The following is a 19,798-nucleotide window of genomic DNA, read 5'->3' as shown; positions in this document are numbered from 1 at the left end:
TGGGCTTATCTTTAAAAACAAAATCTTGAAGTCGATCATCTTGAATAAAATAATGAACCAAAATAACTATTTCAGCTCTAACATGTGTGTGGAGTCCGCGGCGTCCTGCTACTTTTCCGCCCTTTCCCCTGTGTGTTATTCCCACTTCTGTCCCATGATGACGGATTACCGAGACTCATTGGAGCTGCTCGCCGCCTCTTGATCCTCCATCAGCTGTGGCTCAATGAAACAGTACTCCTTATTGTTTCAGAGGATGGCCAACGCGCACACAGCGTGTGAGCGCTGACACACTTAACGCACACACATTTATTCGGGGCAGCCGAAACCAAACAGTCAGATTAGACGTCCCGAATTGCCACCAGCCTGGCCTGAGTCGGGCCTGCTGGATTTATCCGCTGCCCTTTGAACTTAGCATCAGCTTGTCTACACCTGCTTTACAATACAGATAGTCACAGATCCACACAACGAAAAAAGGGTTCTACTTTCCCATAAAAATGTTATTTATTCGTTTAGCAAAGACTCGAAAAGGCCAGAAGGGCCAGTTAGAAAGTCAGCAGATCTATATTTCAGTATCCCAACAATAGCAGCAGCTCTTGACTCTTTTTAGCAGCTGCTCCGGACGGTGGAAACCAAAATAACCGAAGCCCTGCAGCTGCAGAAAAAAGACTGTTATGCAAGACTGGCAAGAGTGTTTTTTAGGTTGCCGTGTCCTCGTCCAGGTTAATCGGATTAATTAAATCGAAACAGAAAATGCAACATGTATTCACCACATCTATGATTTGGTTTCATTTAGGGCAAATTCTTGTATTTTTCCAGGCAAGGAAATTGTTTTTTTGAATTTCTAATTGTTTTTAATGAACGTTTAATATTTGATGCATGAAATTATTTTATACCCTAAAAAAAACGTTTTTTTTTAATAGAAAATTGAATTAAAATGTGTTCAAATCCTACATAAAATGGAGTTTTAAGGTTGTGAAAACATTGAACTGGGTACTGTCCCATTTGGAACATCTAATGGAATCTCCTTGTTAGTTCTGGAAAAAAATGCATATCATGATATAGATTATTTTATACCAAAATAATGATATATATCGTCATATCACCCAGCACTAATCTTTATGTTAAGCTTTTAAAAATTGAAAATCTTAAGGTAGTATCAGTGTAATGATTGAAGGAGGTAATAAATTCAGTGTTTACCTGAAAAAAAAAACCACAGAAGAGGCTGTCGTCATTCTTTCCCTGGAAAACAACTGTCCTTGAATGCAGCAGTAAAATTATGGCTGAAAGGGGAACACTTCCTCTGTTTCTCTAAGATAAATTGGCCAAAGTATATCACACACTTGAGGAAACTATGGCAACTTCAGAAATAAGGTATGTCTTTTAAAACTAAGCCCTAGAGATCTGTCCTTTACACGTTTCTCCTAACTTTCTGCTCCCCGTGTCACAGCGCCAGCGTGTCTCATTTGTTTCTACCCATTTTTTCTTTAGTTGTCAGTGACTACCCCCCCTTCACACTGCTCCTAAGACTTCATCTCAGTTTCCTTCTTTGTTCCTGATTCTTTTTTTTTTTTTCTCTGATTCTCACCACTTCTGAGCCCCTCTCCCTCTCACCCTTCTCTTGTCGAGACCTGCTTGTCCCCCTGGTGGGAAAGCTCATTTTTAATGATAATTCTCCTGTTCCCAATACATCAATCATAATGGTTTATGTTATGATAAGGGCCACTGGTGAAGGGTAGGCGTTCCCAAACGCAATGTCTGCTTTCTTTTAAAAATGTTGGGCTGAATCTATAGGGAGGAAGCACTTTTTATGTTATTTTTTTCTTTTGGAGTGGACTCTTAAAGTCTGATTTTTTTTTTTTTTGGTGCAGAGGTTTCTATGGCCCTTAAAGTAATCTCTGTTGAGACCTAGTGGTACTCCGCTAACTCCTTTGACTTTCTGCATGTTGAATTGGACCTGTTTTACCATAAGAATATGTGTTTAATTCCTTTTTTCAGTGTAGCTTTTGTCAAATAAGAATAATTATTCATGAGAAGTTGCTGGGGAAAAGTCTCAAACTCATACTCAAGCAGTGTGTTCAGATTTGTTTAATGAGGTACTGAAATGTTCCCTGCAATGTCATCAAGCAACATATTTTGTTCATTCGGTGTTTATTGTTTTAGATATATGTACTTTCTGTGTTCTATATTTCTAGATGTATGCACTTTTGTAATAAATTCATCTTGGCTTGTGTTTTTACTTGGTCTCTGCAGGGGGAAAAGTCGCCGTCCTACATTTTTCAATGAAAAGCGTCTGGTGATGTCATTCTGTTTTACTCCATTCACGTTTTTGTTGATCGGTGGTTAACTCCACCATTGAATCACGCCGTTGTCCTTGTCACAATACAAAAGCACCTGACACAAGACGACATATCCAAACATGCATCACTGGCTCTGAGAAATGCTCCGCTTGAAGCTGTAAACCTGGGATTTTGTCTTCACCGTAACATCCTACATGAAAAATACACATTTTAGGTGATGGCAACTTGGTGTGATTTCTTATGAAGAATTGAACACTTTTTGGTCCACATGTTTTATACTCTACAAACGAGGTGCCAACAAACCCCCATAGATGCTTATGTTGAATTTTTCTCTCGTTTTGCTTCTATCACAGCACACAAGCCAGGAATTGTAAAGTATTGGGAAGAGTTAGGTTGCGCTGAATGTACCTGTAAAGGAACTAAAGGAAGTACAACGCTTTAGGCAGAGATGGGTTTTATATAAATAGGCAGCATCAATATCTAAATCTCATGGATAACTTGTCGGTGTTTTCATGGATTTCTGTGAACGCTGGTCCAGCAATCTTTATTTAGTTTATCATACTGGGTTAACTGTTGTTGAACTCTGAAATTGGCCTCTTTGATCAAAAATTACAAGGTGACCCCATTATGATTTGTAAGCCAACACAGTATGAAAGTTCAAATCTGTTTGCTGTGTTTTAGCGAAGAACTACAGCAATATCTCTCTTTGGCCCACTAAAGCAGCGCTTTTTTGGAGCCTGAATGAGGCTGAAGTTGACGTCTAATGTTTCTGAGCTCCCGGTCTCTGGAAAATCTATTCTTCACAACAAAATCGCCCTGCGTAAACTCTAATCTAAAAAGGCAACTTAAAAAATGTCTGTAGACCTTTAACAAAAGGTCAACGTTCAATAAAGCAGTTGTTCATTTGTAAAAGTTTCTTCAGATTTAAAAAAATAATAATTCAATTTCGAAAAATATAATTTTAGCACTAAGACGACTCAGTTCAGGCTCAGATTATGTATCAGGGCAAAAAGATTAACCATCGTTTTTTATAAATTTAATTGGATCTTTATCACGGAAGAATGAATATTTTCCACTTTACCTGAACTCTGACGTCTGTTATCAGGGGCTTGCTTAATGTAACTTTGATTGATTGATTAATTGATTTCAAGCATAGATTGTGAAAAATACTGGTAAAACACTCTTTTTTCGAACTCATTCCCAAATGAGTAAAAAATGGTAAAATGCATTGATAGGAAATAGAAAACAATAACAAAGACACACTTATGTCACATTTCATTTATTAGATATAGCAATTATTAACTTAAGTCAGATAGAGTTGTTTGATATAAGAAAACGTATAAATGTATATTTCAAAAGTTGTAAAGAACTCCTCCCATGAAAATAGCGTTTTTGGTGTTTGCAACATTTTCTAATGTTTTTTTTTTTTTTTTAATGGAGGACATATATTAAGAAAATTAAGCCAAAAAATGATTCAGAAGCAGACAATAAACATGAGTTTGAATTTTAGATTAAGCTGGGTAGGCCACAAGCTTCCTAGTCTGCTCCACTGTGATGTATTCTCATGTACGTCTTTGTTTTCTTTGTTTGAGCTGGCTCAAAACTGTACGGCTGGATAGCTCCGATATTGCTCGCCATTTTTGTTGCACTGCTAATGTTAGGTTGGGTTTGTGAGGATCTGTAAGCTAGCGTGAAGTCATGTAAACAGAGAGCTCTCATTTATGGATTCCGGTTAATGAAGGGGAGTGTGGTTATAAATAGTCCCCGCCCACAAATCAGAGGCCAGCTGAGCAGGTCACAGTGGTGGTGCAGCAGCTTGGAGCAGGGTTTGTTGTTCTTTTTTGACGAGTGAGATTAGTAAGTCTGTTTTGTTTGAAGTGTTTTTTTTCTGTAACTTGCTTTGGAAGCGGGATTTTGTCTGTGAGGGAAAACAGAACCTGTTTTGCATTTTTATGAATATTTATTTGAAAAAGCCTCAATGTGATGCGTAACATTAGCTGCTGTTACAATCATATAACCATTGTTTTCCTCTAAGCCCTGTTTTCTGGATAAGATGAACGCTGTTTTCCCTCAAACAATGAAACAAACAAATGCTTTTACATTTTCTGTTTATAACAATAATGTTCTGTGGTGGAATAAATGTTTTTGTGTGAAATAACCTTGCAGGATTCACATAGTAGGAGTAGTTTTACTTGAAACCATTAACAAATTAGTCAGAATTTTTATCAATTAACTAACCTGGCATCCCTGAAGGTGAGCATCAATGAGAAAATATAAACAATTTATTAAAAAAACATATGTTATTTTGAAACAAAGTAAAAACATTGTATAAACGGATACCTCCCAAACACGTTTAGATGTTAAAAGAGTTTGATATGCAAAAACCTGCAACCGTTTTTGGTGTAGAGGGGCTCCCAACCTATATCTTGTATTTAGGGAAACATTTGCAAAACTTTCACATCTTCTGTATGTTTGTATGACTATTTCTGTGCCATAGTGAGCTAGTGAGACACCTCCATGAGTGTGCATACACAGCATGTTAGAGAAAAACAACAAAAAAGAGGGAATCATGTGACTCCCTACAGGACAAAAAAAATGTTTTTTGTTTGCAACCCAAAAGCATGTGATAAAGCTTATTGCTTGATCCGTTACTAAGCCTCTTTGGCCAATCAGGTGGCAGTTTTCTTTTTTTTTTTTCTTAAACGCTGGTGGATGGAGTCAGCTTTGTGATGACTTGGCTGCAGCCCTCAGTTTTTGCAGTCTTTGACCTCATTTTTCTCTTCAATGTCTTAGCAGTAAACACTTTTTCCTCTTTTTCCTTGCAGCTGCAATATCTGCAAACAACTGTGCTCTATAATTTTTTACTTTTCCAAAATTACTCATAATTTACATTTTTTGATTAGAAATGTTCTCCGTATTGATGATGGTCTCAATTTTCAGCGCATCTGTTAGCAGAGAGGGTATGGGAGCTGTCCATTGTGCTGAAATTGGTTTACTGTATTTTTTCTGTATCTTTTTGTTTATTCATTTATGATTTCCCTTTACCTCATTACATTAGCTCTGTGCCTTTCCTTTCCACCCCACTGACAAAAGTCCCGCTTTGTGATGCCTCCTTACCCTCTCTTGACTCTCTTCTCTTTGTTGAGGTGGAAAGAAAAGAAGCTTTAAAAAGAGCAAAGGCGCCAGAACAGGCTTTCTTTTTTTAAATTAGACTTCTTTTCCAAAGCAGTGTTAATGATACCTAATGACGTCTCATTATTTTTGTATTATTTTGGGAAGGATCTGCATCCCTGCAGATTTCGTCCTCCGCTCTTAATTTGTCCTTATTCTTTGCTTGCTCGCGCTATGTGGGTTTTTCAGCTGTCATGTGTATGTGTGTGTATGAATGTGTTAGGGGATGAACTGTGTGTGTGTGAATTACTAAGATAGACTTTTTTTTGCAAGGAATTGTTTAAAAGGCTCTTGCCCTTTGAGTTTCATGAGTGTTGTGGTGGACTTTGTCAAGTGCTAATGATTTTGCACTTTTGATGGTAGGTGTGTACAGCTGGTTTGGCACTTGACATGATTTGAGTCAGTGTTTCGGGACAGCAAAAGGCACATTGAGCTGTTTTGGTTTGAACTGCAGAAGAATGGCGGGCATTAAATTTCACCATCACAACTGTTTTTTTTTTTAATCAAGTTTTGCCTCTTTTGTCTCCTGGTTTTTGATGATAGAAACTGACATTACAGTACAAGAGATGGCTCAATAGGCTGTGATTTCTTTAATACATGTTCAGAGAAGCATATTACTGCCTTTTTGTTCTGCCCAGAGTGCAGCCTGGCTCACAATAAACAAGTATCCCTGCTCTTGACTCTAAAACCTCAAACTCATTTGCCAAATTGGAAGTACCGGATGTTTGATTGGAATTTGTTACCTTTTCCGAAGTGATGCCCTTGACAGAACCCAACTAGCAAATTGGAAACATGTTTACTGCCCACGGGCAACATCGCCTTTGTGTGGACGTTCTTGTTTTTCTATTAGCATACCCTTATGCAAAAACAGATGGATCTTCAGTTTTATTTTCTAAATGCTTAAAAAGAAATGTGACTTTTGCTTTTTTTTAGACTTCAGTGTTATTTTGAACCTTGCTGGGTATTTTTTGCATCCTCTGGTGCCTTCTAAGAGTCTTGTGCATCCACCAGTGTGTAGGGGGAAGATGAAAGGACTTGCCATACATGCCTATTAGTCTCAGTCCTATCACAGAGAGTGGTGGGAAGAAGATCTGTCAATTTCAAGGGGCAATGATGGCTGTTTCTTTGTCAGACTCATTTCCCAAAAAGCACAAGAGTTATTTTTAAACAGAGGAATTGGTTTTTACTCCTTTTATTAATAGACAGTCTCAAAAATTTTGTTCAGTTGATATAAAGGATCCATGCTTTCAGATTACAATCAGACGTTGGCTGGAACTGGTTTCTTTAATATCTGAAAATTGGTTTGTTTATCAGATGTCCTGATGTTGCTTCTGTTTTATCTGTCCCAGAAACTGCATAAAAAGTAATTACTATTATCAGCTTGATACGATCATTTTTGCTGATAAAATTTTCGCCGCTGTCGTTGGTCTTTGACCATACGGACATGATTACATTAAACACATCACCAGGACCTGAACAGACCTGAACGTGTAGCCCTTGTCGACAACCTGTTGAGTTACCTGTTCGTTTGCACCATAAAGATACGCGTCTTCACCTCTCTCTATGTTTTCACACCATCAGAAGCTTACCTGTAGCATCAACAGTTGCTCAGTCATCCCAAGTTCTACCTGTAGAGAATAAAAGGAAAAAGCAAAAAATCCAGAGAGAGAGAAAGATTTGGAGATTAAAACAATAATTTGAAATTGATCTCAGTATCCCAACGGCTATGAAGAGCCACCAAATGATCTGACTGCTTAATTGGGTTATTTATTTAACATGATGTAATAGCATCAATAAATGAAAATAAAGTAATCAGATAGTGCCAACGTGTTTAAAGATATGAAATAATGTCAAAAATGCATTCCTAAATTGTTAGTGTGTCCCTCCAATTGTAATCAACATTGACCAACTGTAGCAGATAAATAAAGACAAAGAAACAATTTGAGGCTGTTGGTCTTCACATAGCTATTAAAATGTTTCTGGCTCAGAACCATTGAATGTATAACAGAACTGGACCGAGTGAGTGTGACATCACCCAAAGAAAATGGTTTACTTCTGGTTCCATGAAAATAAAGTAAATTTACTTGCCTTTTTTTTCTTCGCAAAATGAACACCAAGATTTGGGACGATGCCAGTAAGTATTGATTGGTCCGAATCGGTTTAAGTCATTATTGCTATGGCAACCACTTTTTCGAGTGAGCTCTTTGGAAGTCCCGACCCCCACCACTAGAAGCGGGAGAATTTGTCATCCAAACGATTCGAACATTTAACGTGAGACCACCTACTTTTATTGAACTATCTGATTGGTCAGTTTATTAGTTGAAAAACTTGCCATACAGAAAAAATATATTAAAAAAAAGTAGGACTAGCAAGAACATAGTAAAAAAAAAAAAGATATTTGGATAGGGAAAATGACGGAATAATATAAGTTTATTTCTCAATGGGATTTTAGTTTATTGGAGTCAGCAAGTACTTACTTCCTATTTGGAACGTGAGGGGGGAGGAGTCACTTCAGTTCTCATGTACAGTCAATACTCAGAATGCACCACCAGGCCTTTACTCTAACTGGTCTGCTTAGACACATCGGACTGGGTACTTCCTGGTTTTTGTAAAGGGCTGGTGATCGATCATAATTTCCAGAAACAATACAATTCGATTCACAAAAGCCTGGATCGATTTTTTTCGATTCTTTCGATTCTTCAATTCAATTTTGAATTTACACATTTATACACAATTGTTTAGAAATACATTAATAATCTATGATATGTTTTAAATATATTTATACTAATCTGATACAGTTCACAGAATAAAATTTATTAGTGAAATAATGAGATTGTTAATAGCATAAAGGGTTATATAGTTTCTCAAAAGGAGAAGTTCTAGCAAAAATGTTTAGATCATTAACATTGTAAACATTGTTCTGTTTCTGGAGGACGTTTCAGTTTGGCCACTAGGTGGTGATCGTGCTATAGCATTACACCTTATTCCAGAAGAAGAAGACAGTATGAGTAAAAAATGATGCTTTAGATCACAAATGATTACAAATTATATTTCCTTATAAGAGTTTGGAAAGTTCATGCCTGTAAGTAAATAAGGATGTTCATTTAGTCAACAATTTATGCTTAGGTCGTCTGAGCGTTAGCATTAGCCGTCCTATAGGAAATTCCAGTAAACCTTAACATCAAGCTAGCGGACTTTAGCTTTATGTGCTAAATCGATTTACATTTTTATTAATTTATTTATCTTTTAAGCCTAAATTGATTCAAATCGAATAATTGATTTTATCAACCAAATTTTATTTTTGTATATCCAACGCTAAATCTATCACAGAGTGTGCTTGAGAAAGCCCACTTTTTGAAAAATTAAAATCACTGATGTTACAGCATTCTCAAAAATTAAAAACCCAAAGTAACCTTCAATTTGACATTTAGCCTGCTTCTTCTTCATCTATCATGTACCGAATAACCTATGCTGCCATCTAGTTTGTATTAGTTCAAGTACGGTAACAAGCATCGATCCAAAAACTGGCAGATGTCTGGTGGTGCTTCATGTAGGCTCAACATAAACCCAGTGTTACTCAACTAGGTCACAGAGAGGCATAAAAAACACCTTCCTATGCACCCCCAAACAAATTTTATGTAATCAGTTCTATATTTCTAAAGACAATGTTTAAGTCCTGTGTGGTGCTATGAATCTGTTATTCCATTCCTATATCTGGTGTCGTTTTAACCTCTAAAGTAAAGGAGACACACTTCAGGCGGAGTCATACACTTGTGGGGCTGAGATGCTTGTTTTGCTGAGTGTGCAATCATGAGGTTGTCCCGGTTTTTAATGAGTCGGGGCTGCGTCGTGTCTCATACGCCATCTGTGCAGACACTTGTATAAAAGCCCATGGGAAACAAAGTCCATGGGCCTGCCCCCTGATCCCCCCTCCCCCAATGTGTGGAGGCTACAGTCGGTCAATATGTCAACGCTGATTACAATCAGATGGACACACACTTTAACACTCTATTGCCATCTCGACACCCGACCCATCGTTTTTCTTCCTTTCCACACATCTTGAATGCATACTTTATAAAAAACCTTCAAAATAAAAGCACAAAAATTCTCTCCATATGATTCCGGGTTATAACCAACTGCTGCTCTTATCAATGCACTTTTCCAAAAAAAATGAGGTCACACTGCAAGCAGAATGAGGATTATTGGGTGTTTAGTGGCCAGTTTAGCTCCAACATAATCCATATCTTTGCAGAGATTTGCTATGGTCATCAGTGGAGCACTAAATGCTCCACCACACATTGGAAAGCTCCGGGCTATAAAAACCGCTCTGATAAGAGGAGCACAAGAACGTTCCCCTTCACTTTCTTTTCCGCTCCATCTCCCCCTCTGCTCAGCCTCACCAGAGTTCTCTCCATTTCATCTTGCAGTTCACAGCACTACCTCGCCGTTGTTTGTTTTATCCTCTCCCCCCACCGCCAGTTCCACATCCCTCCGTTCCTCCTCACTCTCCTTCAATTTTGCTCTCCTGTGCTCTGTCGAGCCCTCTCGGCGAAGCACCAAGTGTATAATCTGTGATCTCCTGTGTGGATGGGCCTCTTGTCCTCCACCCCCCCGTCCCCCCGCCTCACGCTCTGTACACAAAAGGGGCTGAATAGCCACAACTCACCGAGGGTGCACAAATGAGTAATGAGCCACACTCGTGCGCCCGCGCGCCGCAAACAAACACAGCCCTCTCCGGCATTCTCCCAGGGGGCTTTGAAGTTGCATATTGATGATGCCACTACCAAAGGCTCAATTGAAATGTAAGTAGGAGGAGAGGGGGGAGCATTGACCGTCCATTCGTCTCTTTGACCTGTCATCTCTGATGGCTTTAATGAGCAACAGGTGCCTGTTTTTTTTATTTGTAGCCAGTATGTCCTTGATAGCCACCCACTGCTCAGCACTCAGTTAAAGTGATTAGCAAGCATAATCACTTGTTTGATGTAACATCACAGTGGTGGGTCTGACAGGACGGTTTATTTCTGACAAATTATGTCATTATTAGTGCTGTTCATTTAACAGGCCTTTAGAAATAGCTGCTATTCAGGATTAAAATGCGGATTTCTTTATTGAAAAGCAAGTCAGCAAACAGGAATAATGCAGTAAAAAGCATTAAAATATGTTTAGTGATTAAACTGACAGAAAATAATTGGCAGGCATGCCAGCTATCATTTTTTTCTTTCATGTTGATGATTCTAACAAGGAAAACCACAAACATATAAATAAACGTATTTATTTTAATTCAACTTGAAGACCCACTCCATTGAACATCGTGTTTTTAACAATTTCTTGTAGCATTTATCTCATTATAGAGGACATATTTTAAGAAAATTAATCTTAAAATAGCATTTCTGTGTATTTCTTTATTCAGGTCATTGTGAATCAGGGACAGGTGAACAAATGCAGCTGGAAAAGGCTTGTAGGTGGAATGTAGGACCTATAAAGGCAGGCCACTCCATTCTGATGCCTCCGTTGGTAGATGACAAGATACATGTACGTTTTTGTTTTTCTCATCTGAGCTGGCATCTGGCTCCAATAGCTCCAATATTACTCGTCATTTTGTGGGCGGCCGTGGTGCAGCGGTAGGGCGGTCGACTCCTGATCAGAAGTGAGCTGGTTCGACTCCGCCTTGCCCACCCATGTGTCGAAGTGTCCTTGGGCAAGACACTGAACCCCGAATTGCCTCTGGTGGGAGGTTGGCGCCAGTGTTCGACAGCGGAGCCACCACCAGTGTGTGAATGTGTGTGTGAATGGGTGAATGGGTCTGTGACTGTGAAGCGCTTTGGGCCCTTGAAGGAGGGTAGAAAGCGCTATACAAGTATACGCCATTTACCATTTACCATTTTTGTTACACCGATAATGTTAAGTTGTGGCTGTGAGGGCTCTGTAAGCTATCAGGCGAAAGTGTGTACAAGGGGATGATGGGAAATACAAACACTCCTGCCTTCAACTCAGAAGCAAATTTCTGATGAACCCCTACTGCTCTGCAGAAACTAGAAAATGATATAGGTTCTTTGAGTTTGGATAAAAACAGCATAACCATAATTAAAAAACCACTAGGAACACTTTGAAAATAGATCAAAAGAAGATCGGAGTGGAACTTAAAAGTGCTATTGGTGTGAGTAATTGAGGGAGAATAAAAAATGTGCAAATCCACCTTAAAACTGATTTATTTCTCCCTCAGACCTATAGAAGTTACATATTTGCTCTTGCAGCAACATACTCTCAATTGGTTGCAGAACTGCCAGGTGTATTTTTTTAATCTCTACAGATCTGTACCTTGCTCTGACTTTTTCATCGTAGTTCACTTTGGGTTGTTTTTGCCTGCAGTGCGGTTCTTTCTCTTCATGTGCATCACTTGCTCAGCAGCACTGAAAGTCAAAGTTATCGGGCTGCTAAAATGAAAACTCAAAGTTAAAACATATTATGCCATGATAATCGATTCTGAATGGGTGCAGGGTGTCTATTAAAAAGTGAAAAAAATGAATAATATAGCTTGAATATTTATATATTATGCTGGTTAGTTACTGGGACAAAATCAACTTGGAGCAGAAAAGATTTCTGTCCTTTAAAAGACCTATATCATGCAAAATCGTCTTTTTTTGAGCTTTAAAGTGTATTCAAATGTTGTAAAAACCAACCCCAAAGCTGTATTTTGCTCCATTCACACATTTCTAAGCATTACTCTAAAACCCTGCTTTCTGAGCACTAGCCCTTCCCAATCAACAAAAACGATTAATTCCTTACATTGTGACGAAATAAAGGTGAGGAACAGCCCCTTCCAGGAAGATTATGCGCTGTCAGCACTGCCCCCAAGCTATCAATAATCCTTTACTACTCCCATGGGGAAATTCTCTAACACACACAGCCACTTTCTTATATGCACATTATTCCCATTCATCTTTGCAAGCGATGTAAGATGTTTTTTTGTTTTTTGCGGGGGAAACGCAGACACGCTGCCCAGGATGATACCATGAAATGGGCGATACTCACAAGGAGCAAAAGGCGGTGCCTCAGAGATCGAGGCGTTTTACTTCCAGGTAGAAAACGAGCTCATGAGAATAACTCAGATTTCATTTAAAAAATTATCTTTAGTGTGCCAAAGGTCATAGATTATCATACATATGGATACAGTTTACTATGAAAGGCTTAAGAATAACATGATATAGCTCCTTTAAATGGCTCTATAATGGACATGCAAGTATGTCTGTCAAGCTTTATCATCTACAACAGTGTCGCCTTTAACTTTAAATAGATTGTTTTTCAGTACTCTTTACGTTATTGTTTGACACATAGTAAATGTGCTTTTATAAATCATTAATCATTAATTAATGAAATAAATTGTTTGTTTGTTGATGCACATTGAATGATAAGAGTTAAAAGTGGACATTTCATGCCAATAAAACATTCTAAGAAAATATCTGGGCTTTTGTTTCTTTTAAAATACAAATTTTTGCTCTATCATCTGGACTAAAATAGTCAGTTAGAGGTGAACGTTCCCTCTGAAATGATTCTATGTATCACTTAACATGACATTTAGTCTATGATCCACTTTCCTCCGCTACAGCAGAACAAGGACGGTGCAGGCGTGATAGTCATTACCATGACAACAACTCACACTGCATATCAAATAGTCCCTGTCTTCTATGATTTAAACTTAAATAACGAGATTAAAATACTAATAAATTATAATAGATTTTATATTTCGTAATTTCATATGGGACAATGGTATACAGTTCATGTCTCCGTATCGTCCATTAGTTTTGGATTATGAACACCCCATTGGACATTATCCCTTTTGTAAACACTAAATGCAAAACATTTTGTTTTTGTTGCTGTAAACAAAAATGTCCTCTGTTAAAAGGGATTTTTATTTATGCAGTTAAATGCCAAATTAATATTATATATAGAGAGATTTTATCGATATATTGTATCGCCTCAAAGATATTGGAATCTTTTGTGTTTCAATTTGTGGACTATGTATCGAAATGCATATCAAACACCTCTACTATCAAATGAAACCAGGCGAAATTGTGATACAAAACCTCAAAACAGAACATGAACCAAGAAAACAGAACTAAAAATATTCTCTCAAGGCCATCATCCTCACACCTACATGTTTTAGCTGTAACACCTTTTTCTTTTGAAGCAACCATTGAAGAAATTCTGGACAGCTTGAGAAGGGAGTTGAAGGTCTAGAAAAAAGGGTTAGAAAAGGCTAGAAAAGGTGCTTACCCTCTTATGAGAGCCCGTGGAACCTGCTCATAGGAGGCCTTTGTGGTGTGAAGACAGCTCTGGCACTTCCCTTCACACTATCAGGATCTCACAAAGATCTGTGGCCGGCGTACTTTACTTTGAAAGGGCGGCCCATGCAGAGCTGACCAGGAAAGAATACCAAGCAAGAGAAGCGATTTCCAGCAGGCTGAGAAATGCTCAGCAGTGTCTCAAGGTTGTTATTAGTCGGAGCAATGTAAACACTTCACACTATCTAGTGCACATTAAATATTCAAGCATGCAGGGATGTTCTGAAGCACCGCTCCACTGCTGGAGTGTTTACCTGTCCGACCTTCTAGTGGTCTCCAAACCAAAAACTACCACTTCCTTAACAGCACGCTTGACGACGAGCTGTTTGACGAGCCGCCCTCCCGGCTTATTGTTTGTGTGGCGGTAAACGTGTGAATGAAGCATGCAGGGACGAGTGGTTACGCTTGGGGAGCAATCATCGCTAAGCAAACACCTTCAACCTGGTTCCAAGAAAGCAGGGACGGTCAGCGTCTGGGAGGAGAGGCCCGTCCATCGTCTGCATCATTTCACTAATGTTTAAAAAAAACATTCCTTTTGTATGATTGCTTAACGAGCTCCCCCTTCATGGGCGGGGCTTGACCCATGTGGACTCACAGAGCTGAGAAGAAAAAGAGAGATCAAAGGTTACGAGTGTTCATTCAAAGGAATCGTGTTCCCTCGTAAAACTAATTAGTCTTTTGTTGTTGTGCATGATAGGGGCGGTGCTCAGGCGCACTCGGTCTCTTTATGATCACGCTTATTGCTGTTTAGGCTGCTCGCTTATTTCTACCGCCAACTGAAAGGCCCATTTGAGCCAATAAGAGGTTTAAGCATCTTTCACTTTTATTGACACCACAAGAAATGCAGAACTTTGTTTTGATTTAAATTTTCTAATTTATGCTGAAAAATAAAATCTCATATTGGCCTCTCGTTGCATCTGACTGTCTTCCTATTTGTGTTTCTAGGCGGAAGTTGATGGACTTATCCAGGTTTAAAATGTCATTTTCAGCTGTTTGCTTAGCCAGGAGGGGGTTATAATTACCAAGGCATTTCTTCCTTCTCCTGCTGTGCCTCTGGCTGTCAAGCTTTTTTTTTTTTTTCTGCTGTATTGTGTGTCACGAGACTTAGTTTGTTGCAGGGTTTTGCGTCACCTCTCTTATCTGCTGTTAGGCTTTGAATGGGAAGAGCAAGCGGAGGGAGATCATGCTGGTGCAGCACTCGAGCGGGCTTGCATCCGATAGATGTCCTGTGTGTAAAATGTGTGAAATGGGATCTCCAAACCCCTCCTCTTCTCCTATGCATTTGGACATGGTAACTGTAGGGATGTATGTAGATCATTGGCTACATATGAGAACGGGACTTACGTCTCTCACAGAAAATGGTTTACTTTCAGTTTTAACAAAATGAAATCTATACAGTCGCCATTTTTTTATGATATGGAAGCCGCCATGTTGGAGCCAGATGTAGTCAGTAACCACTGATTGGTTGAGTCCGTCGCCAATCAGGAGTGAGCTTGTTGGATGTCCACACCCCTCCCACTTGAAAGTGGACCACACAAAAATCTGTCAAACACTTTCAACATTCGACATAGGGGCCAGCGGGCACCTCCTACTTTTGTTGAGACATATGATTGGTCAGTTTAAGTCTTGAATGGTTCTAACTAATAAAAAAAAAATGTAATCAATTGTAAAAAAAAACAAACAAACAAAAAAAAAACGTTTGTTTTAGCAAGAACATGAACCAGAAGTGTGGCAAGAATGGTTGTTCTGACAAATATAATGACTGAGTAATAGCTGTTTTATCCCTATTGAAGTCCATGGGTACCACCACTGCATCTATATCATTGACTGTATTGAGAACTGGACTGAGTGATCCCTCCCGCATCGCTTTCCAAACCAAACAGGAAGTACACTCTGGATGCCAGAAGCCAAAATCTCGTTGACTTATACAGAAATAAACAGTTATTACTCAGTCATTATATTTGTTCTTGCTCTAATTATCAATTTTTAATATGTTCTTGCTAATTCTAATTTTTTTTCATTGCTTTTTTTTTTTTCTTCATTGCAAGTTATTTAAGTTATAACCTGACCAGTTAGATGCGTCAATCAAAGTATGGTTACCATAGAAATGGATCAATTGATACTTACTTACTGGCAACGTCCTTATCGTAAAAAAATGGCGACAGACTGGACTTCATTTGGTTGGAACCTGAAGTTAGCCATTTTCTATGGATGATATCACACTCACTCAGTCCAGTTTTCATGTACAGTCAATGACTGCTCTGTGACAGCAAACCCCACAGAGGTTTGGGATATTTTATATTAAACGTTTCCTTTGGTACTGCATCTTCTATGTATTGTAATGCATTAAAAAAAGTGCAGAGGATCAATTGACAGACCTGAACAGAAAAACAAAGGGATGTGAGAAATGGTTGAAGGACAGAGTGAAGGCCTTTGAATCAGAGACCCAATATGAGTTTCAAGCTGTCGGTCAAGGTAATAGTATAGAAAATAGAGAGATTAAGAGAAAGAAGCAACGGCAATAAATGTTTTATTGCATCTGAAAGCTACAGCTGATGTTCAAAGATGTGACTGCATGACTGCTCTTTATGTTTTTTTTTTTTTTTTTTGTCTGTAACCCACTTCATCTTGCTCAGAATCACAGGGGGAACTGGTGCATGTCGCAGCTGTTATCAGGCAAAAGGCAGAATACAACCTACAGATTCAGGCAATTCATCATAAAGCCAGACAGACAAGTGATGCAAGCATGCACGCTCACATTCACTCCAACAGACTACGTCTAATGCTCAACCAAACCTGCCACTTTCTGTGGAAGGGTGATTTTTTTCCTCTTTATTTAATCCTCCAAACATAATAGACCCAGAATTTTGTTTTTTAGGCAGGAACCGGTAATCGAAATGTCCTAGCACAGCTATATTATTGTAAAATAAACTGCAAACCTTAAAATCGATTTGGTCATATGAGGCAAAATAAAATTCCTCACTATCGCCATAAATTTAATTTTGCCCTTAAAAATATCCCTAAATTGGCCTTGTATTGGAGTCATCATCTAAAAATAATTTCCGGTGGTCACTTCACTTTTATTTTTGTGTTAGTAATTGTTTGGTGTTTTGCTAAAATACACAACAAATCTGTGTTGTTTTTGAGGACACAATTTCTGCAGAGCAGCAGGGGTTTGTTAAACATTCTCCTCTGAGTTGTGGGCGGGGCTGTTGGCCCAGAGTTAGCCTGCCCCTACTTCCCGTCATCCATATGTTTGCAAATCCTCCCGCTAGCTTACATCCCTTCCTAACTCCACCTTGTCATTACTCCACTGCAGCAAAAATGGTGATATTTCAATATTACAGATATCTAGGGTTGAGCCAGACGCCAGCTCAGACGAGTAAAACAAAGACATACGTGGATCTAGTTGTCTAGAAGTGGATGAATCAGAAAGGAGCGGAGCAGCGAGCTTGTGGTTCGCCGTAGTAGCTTCTACGCCACACTTACAAGCTTTTTGCCAGCTGAATTTTTTTCGTCTGCTCCTGATTCACAATGATTTGAATAAAGAAATACTCAGAAAAGTTATAATAATAATAATAAATTGGCTTTTTCTGTGCTTTTCCCGGCGCCTAAAGCGCTTTCAAAGTATACCCATTACTGTATTCACTCATGTGTCATTCATACTTGGTGATGATAAGCTAGTATCCACAGCTGCCCTGGGGCAGACTGACAAAGTATGCACCTACCTCTGATCATCACCAGGACACTCCAGTAGAGCCCCACTGGAGGCAGAGAAGGTGAAGTGTCTCGCCCAAGGACACAACAGCAGTTGACTGGGGGGAGCGAGGATTGAACTGCTGACCCTTCAATCATTGGCCACCTGAGCTACTGCCTCCATTATGACCTACGAGAACATGTTAAATACACCAACAACACATTTTTTTTTTTTTTATCAGAGTGGGTCTTTAAGCTTAAAGGGACAATTGAGGTTATAATTAGGGATGTGTATTGGCATGAGTTTGGCAATACGATATCTATCACGATACCTGGCTCACAAAACGATACATATCACAATATATTCTCAGACTTTACCTGAACAAGTTTTCACTATTTTTAAAGTATATGACTTAGAAAAAAATATCTACCTGAATATTTATTCATTGTAATAAAATGGTAAAATTCATTTTATGTTATGATCACAACGTAAAGGACTGCAATTTACATATACAAGTTGTTTTTACTCAAGCAAATTCATGCAGTTTCTTTTTTTGGTAAATCAAGAAATATGTGTTCTTAAATTAATCAATCAACATTGCCTGTTTCCACAATAAAATAATTTTCAGTAAATAGTATTCTAGTATTCAAGAAAATACTAAAGGACCCCCATAAATAAATAATGAAATATTGCCATGCATTCATTTAAAATTGATACAAGTATTGCCAAATGAAGTATTGCGATATATCGCCAAATAAATTTTAGAATTATAATTTCAATGACCTACATTGTGATTTTTGTCTAAAAGATCAATGTGGTTTCAAAATCACTTAAAGTCAATATACTTTGTCAGAAGACTCAAAAACAAAATTAGCTTTTCTCCTCTCACTATGATTCTGATCAATCTGGTTTTGTAAAATGTCGTTTTTCTTCTTGTTTTTGTAAGTTTCTATAGACATTGTTTAGAATCCTGCTGGTGTTTATAGACATTGCTCTTCTAACATCTATTCCGTGTATCTGTCCCACACTATTCAATAACTCCAACCGAGCTTTTTTAGCTTCCTGGTTGCCATGGCAACCCTCTTCTTGGACTGCGTAGTACACCGAGCACGAGCCGTGTGGGAATGCTCACATCGGTGTGTGGCGCATGTGAGGCACAATCAAACGAAGGCTGTACTTTCACAAGTGATTATGGTGCTTCAGTCATTAAGAGACGGAACATTTGCTCTCAATTTGACAAATGTGGTATCATCTGACTAATGCCATCTGAGAGGACCAAGACTAAAGTGTGTACTAATCAGTGTCCGTGTGTGAATCCTGATTATGTCTATCGCATGTGTGTGTAGATCTGAGATAGCTCTGAGAGCTGTATCATATTAAAGAGAGAGGAGGAAGAGGTGGTGTGTGTGTGTTTCCAGATGAATGATGTTGCAATATCCCCTCGTCCTGGAAAATGCTTTCCAAACCACAATCAACCTCCATCACAAGCCAGACTTATATCTCTCTTAGAGACAAAAGATTAAAAGCTTCACTAAATCATTCTCTCTTATTTTTTTTGTCCCCGCTCTTTCCCTTCAATCTATCTCCTCTTCACACAAACATCCTCCTCCCTCCCTCTTTCCCTTACCTGCTCCTTCATCCTCTCCAGCTGGTGGGTGGCGAATTTGACCTGGAGACGAACTTCATCATCCAGGAGGCGGAGAGCATCGGCTGCATGGTGGAGCTGCTGTCCCACTGCGAGGTGACGTGCCAGGCCGAGATCTGGAGCATGTTCACAGCCATACTGCGCAAGAGCGTGCGCAACCTGCAGACCAGCACCGAGGTGGGCCTGATCCAGCAGGTGCTGCTCAAAATGAGCACTGTGGACGACATGATTGCAGGTAAGACATGCGGAGGAAGTTACTGTTCACGAGACTCAATGAAAGGGCACAATGCATGCTGTCATTTATAAGTGCTTAATAAGAGAAATCCGAGTATTCAGAAGTCAACATGCAGGCAAACTCCACACCAAAAGGCCTAGTTTTTTAAATTATTAAACAAATATCTATTTTTAAAATTGCACTTACATATCTACATGCACACATAGTACTTTTGTCAATAAACATACTTCAATGGCTTTGAAGCAAAGCTGTTTCCATTAGTCGGAAATGGAGGCCTGTTCTGTAACCAATCGACTAAAGTAACCTAAGGGTTCTGGTCAGGCAGGTAGCCCTGGGGGCAACCCCATGCCCTGCACTTTGAGGCTGGTGTATAAAGGAAAAAAAAAACCCAGAGTTTATCAAGTAACAGCT

The 19,798-nt window shown here is 38.9% G+C and overlaps 1 protein-coding gene across 13 annotated transcripts in view; it reads left to right on the top strand.

The window, feature by feature from the left end:
- nbeaa (neurobeachin a) overlaps window positions 1–19,798 on the top strand; it is a 108,785-nt gene that overhangs the window by 18,394 nt on the left and 70,593 nt on the right. For all 13 annotated transcript variants that reach the window (XM_024261998.2, XM_024262035.2, XM_024262005.2 and 10 more), the window contains exon 2: window positions 19,156–19,387. In XM_024261998.2, coding sequence (XP_024117766.1) covers window positions 19,156–19,387 — 232 coding nt within the window. The remainder of the gene's footprint in view (window positions 1–19,155; window positions 19,388–19,798) is intronic.

The sequence above is a fragment of the Oryzias melastigma genome, linkage group LG14 (genome assembly GCF_002922805.2).
Source record: "Oryzias melastigma strain HK-1 linkage group LG14, ASM292280v2, whole genome shotgun sequence".
Classification (NCBI taxonomy): Eukaryota; Metazoa; Chordata; class Actinopteri; order Beloniformes; family Adrianichthyidae; genus Oryzias; species Oryzias melastigma.
The sequence above is the reverse complement of the archived record's forward strand: the minus strand, read 5'-3'. Positions and strand labels throughout refer to the sequence as shown.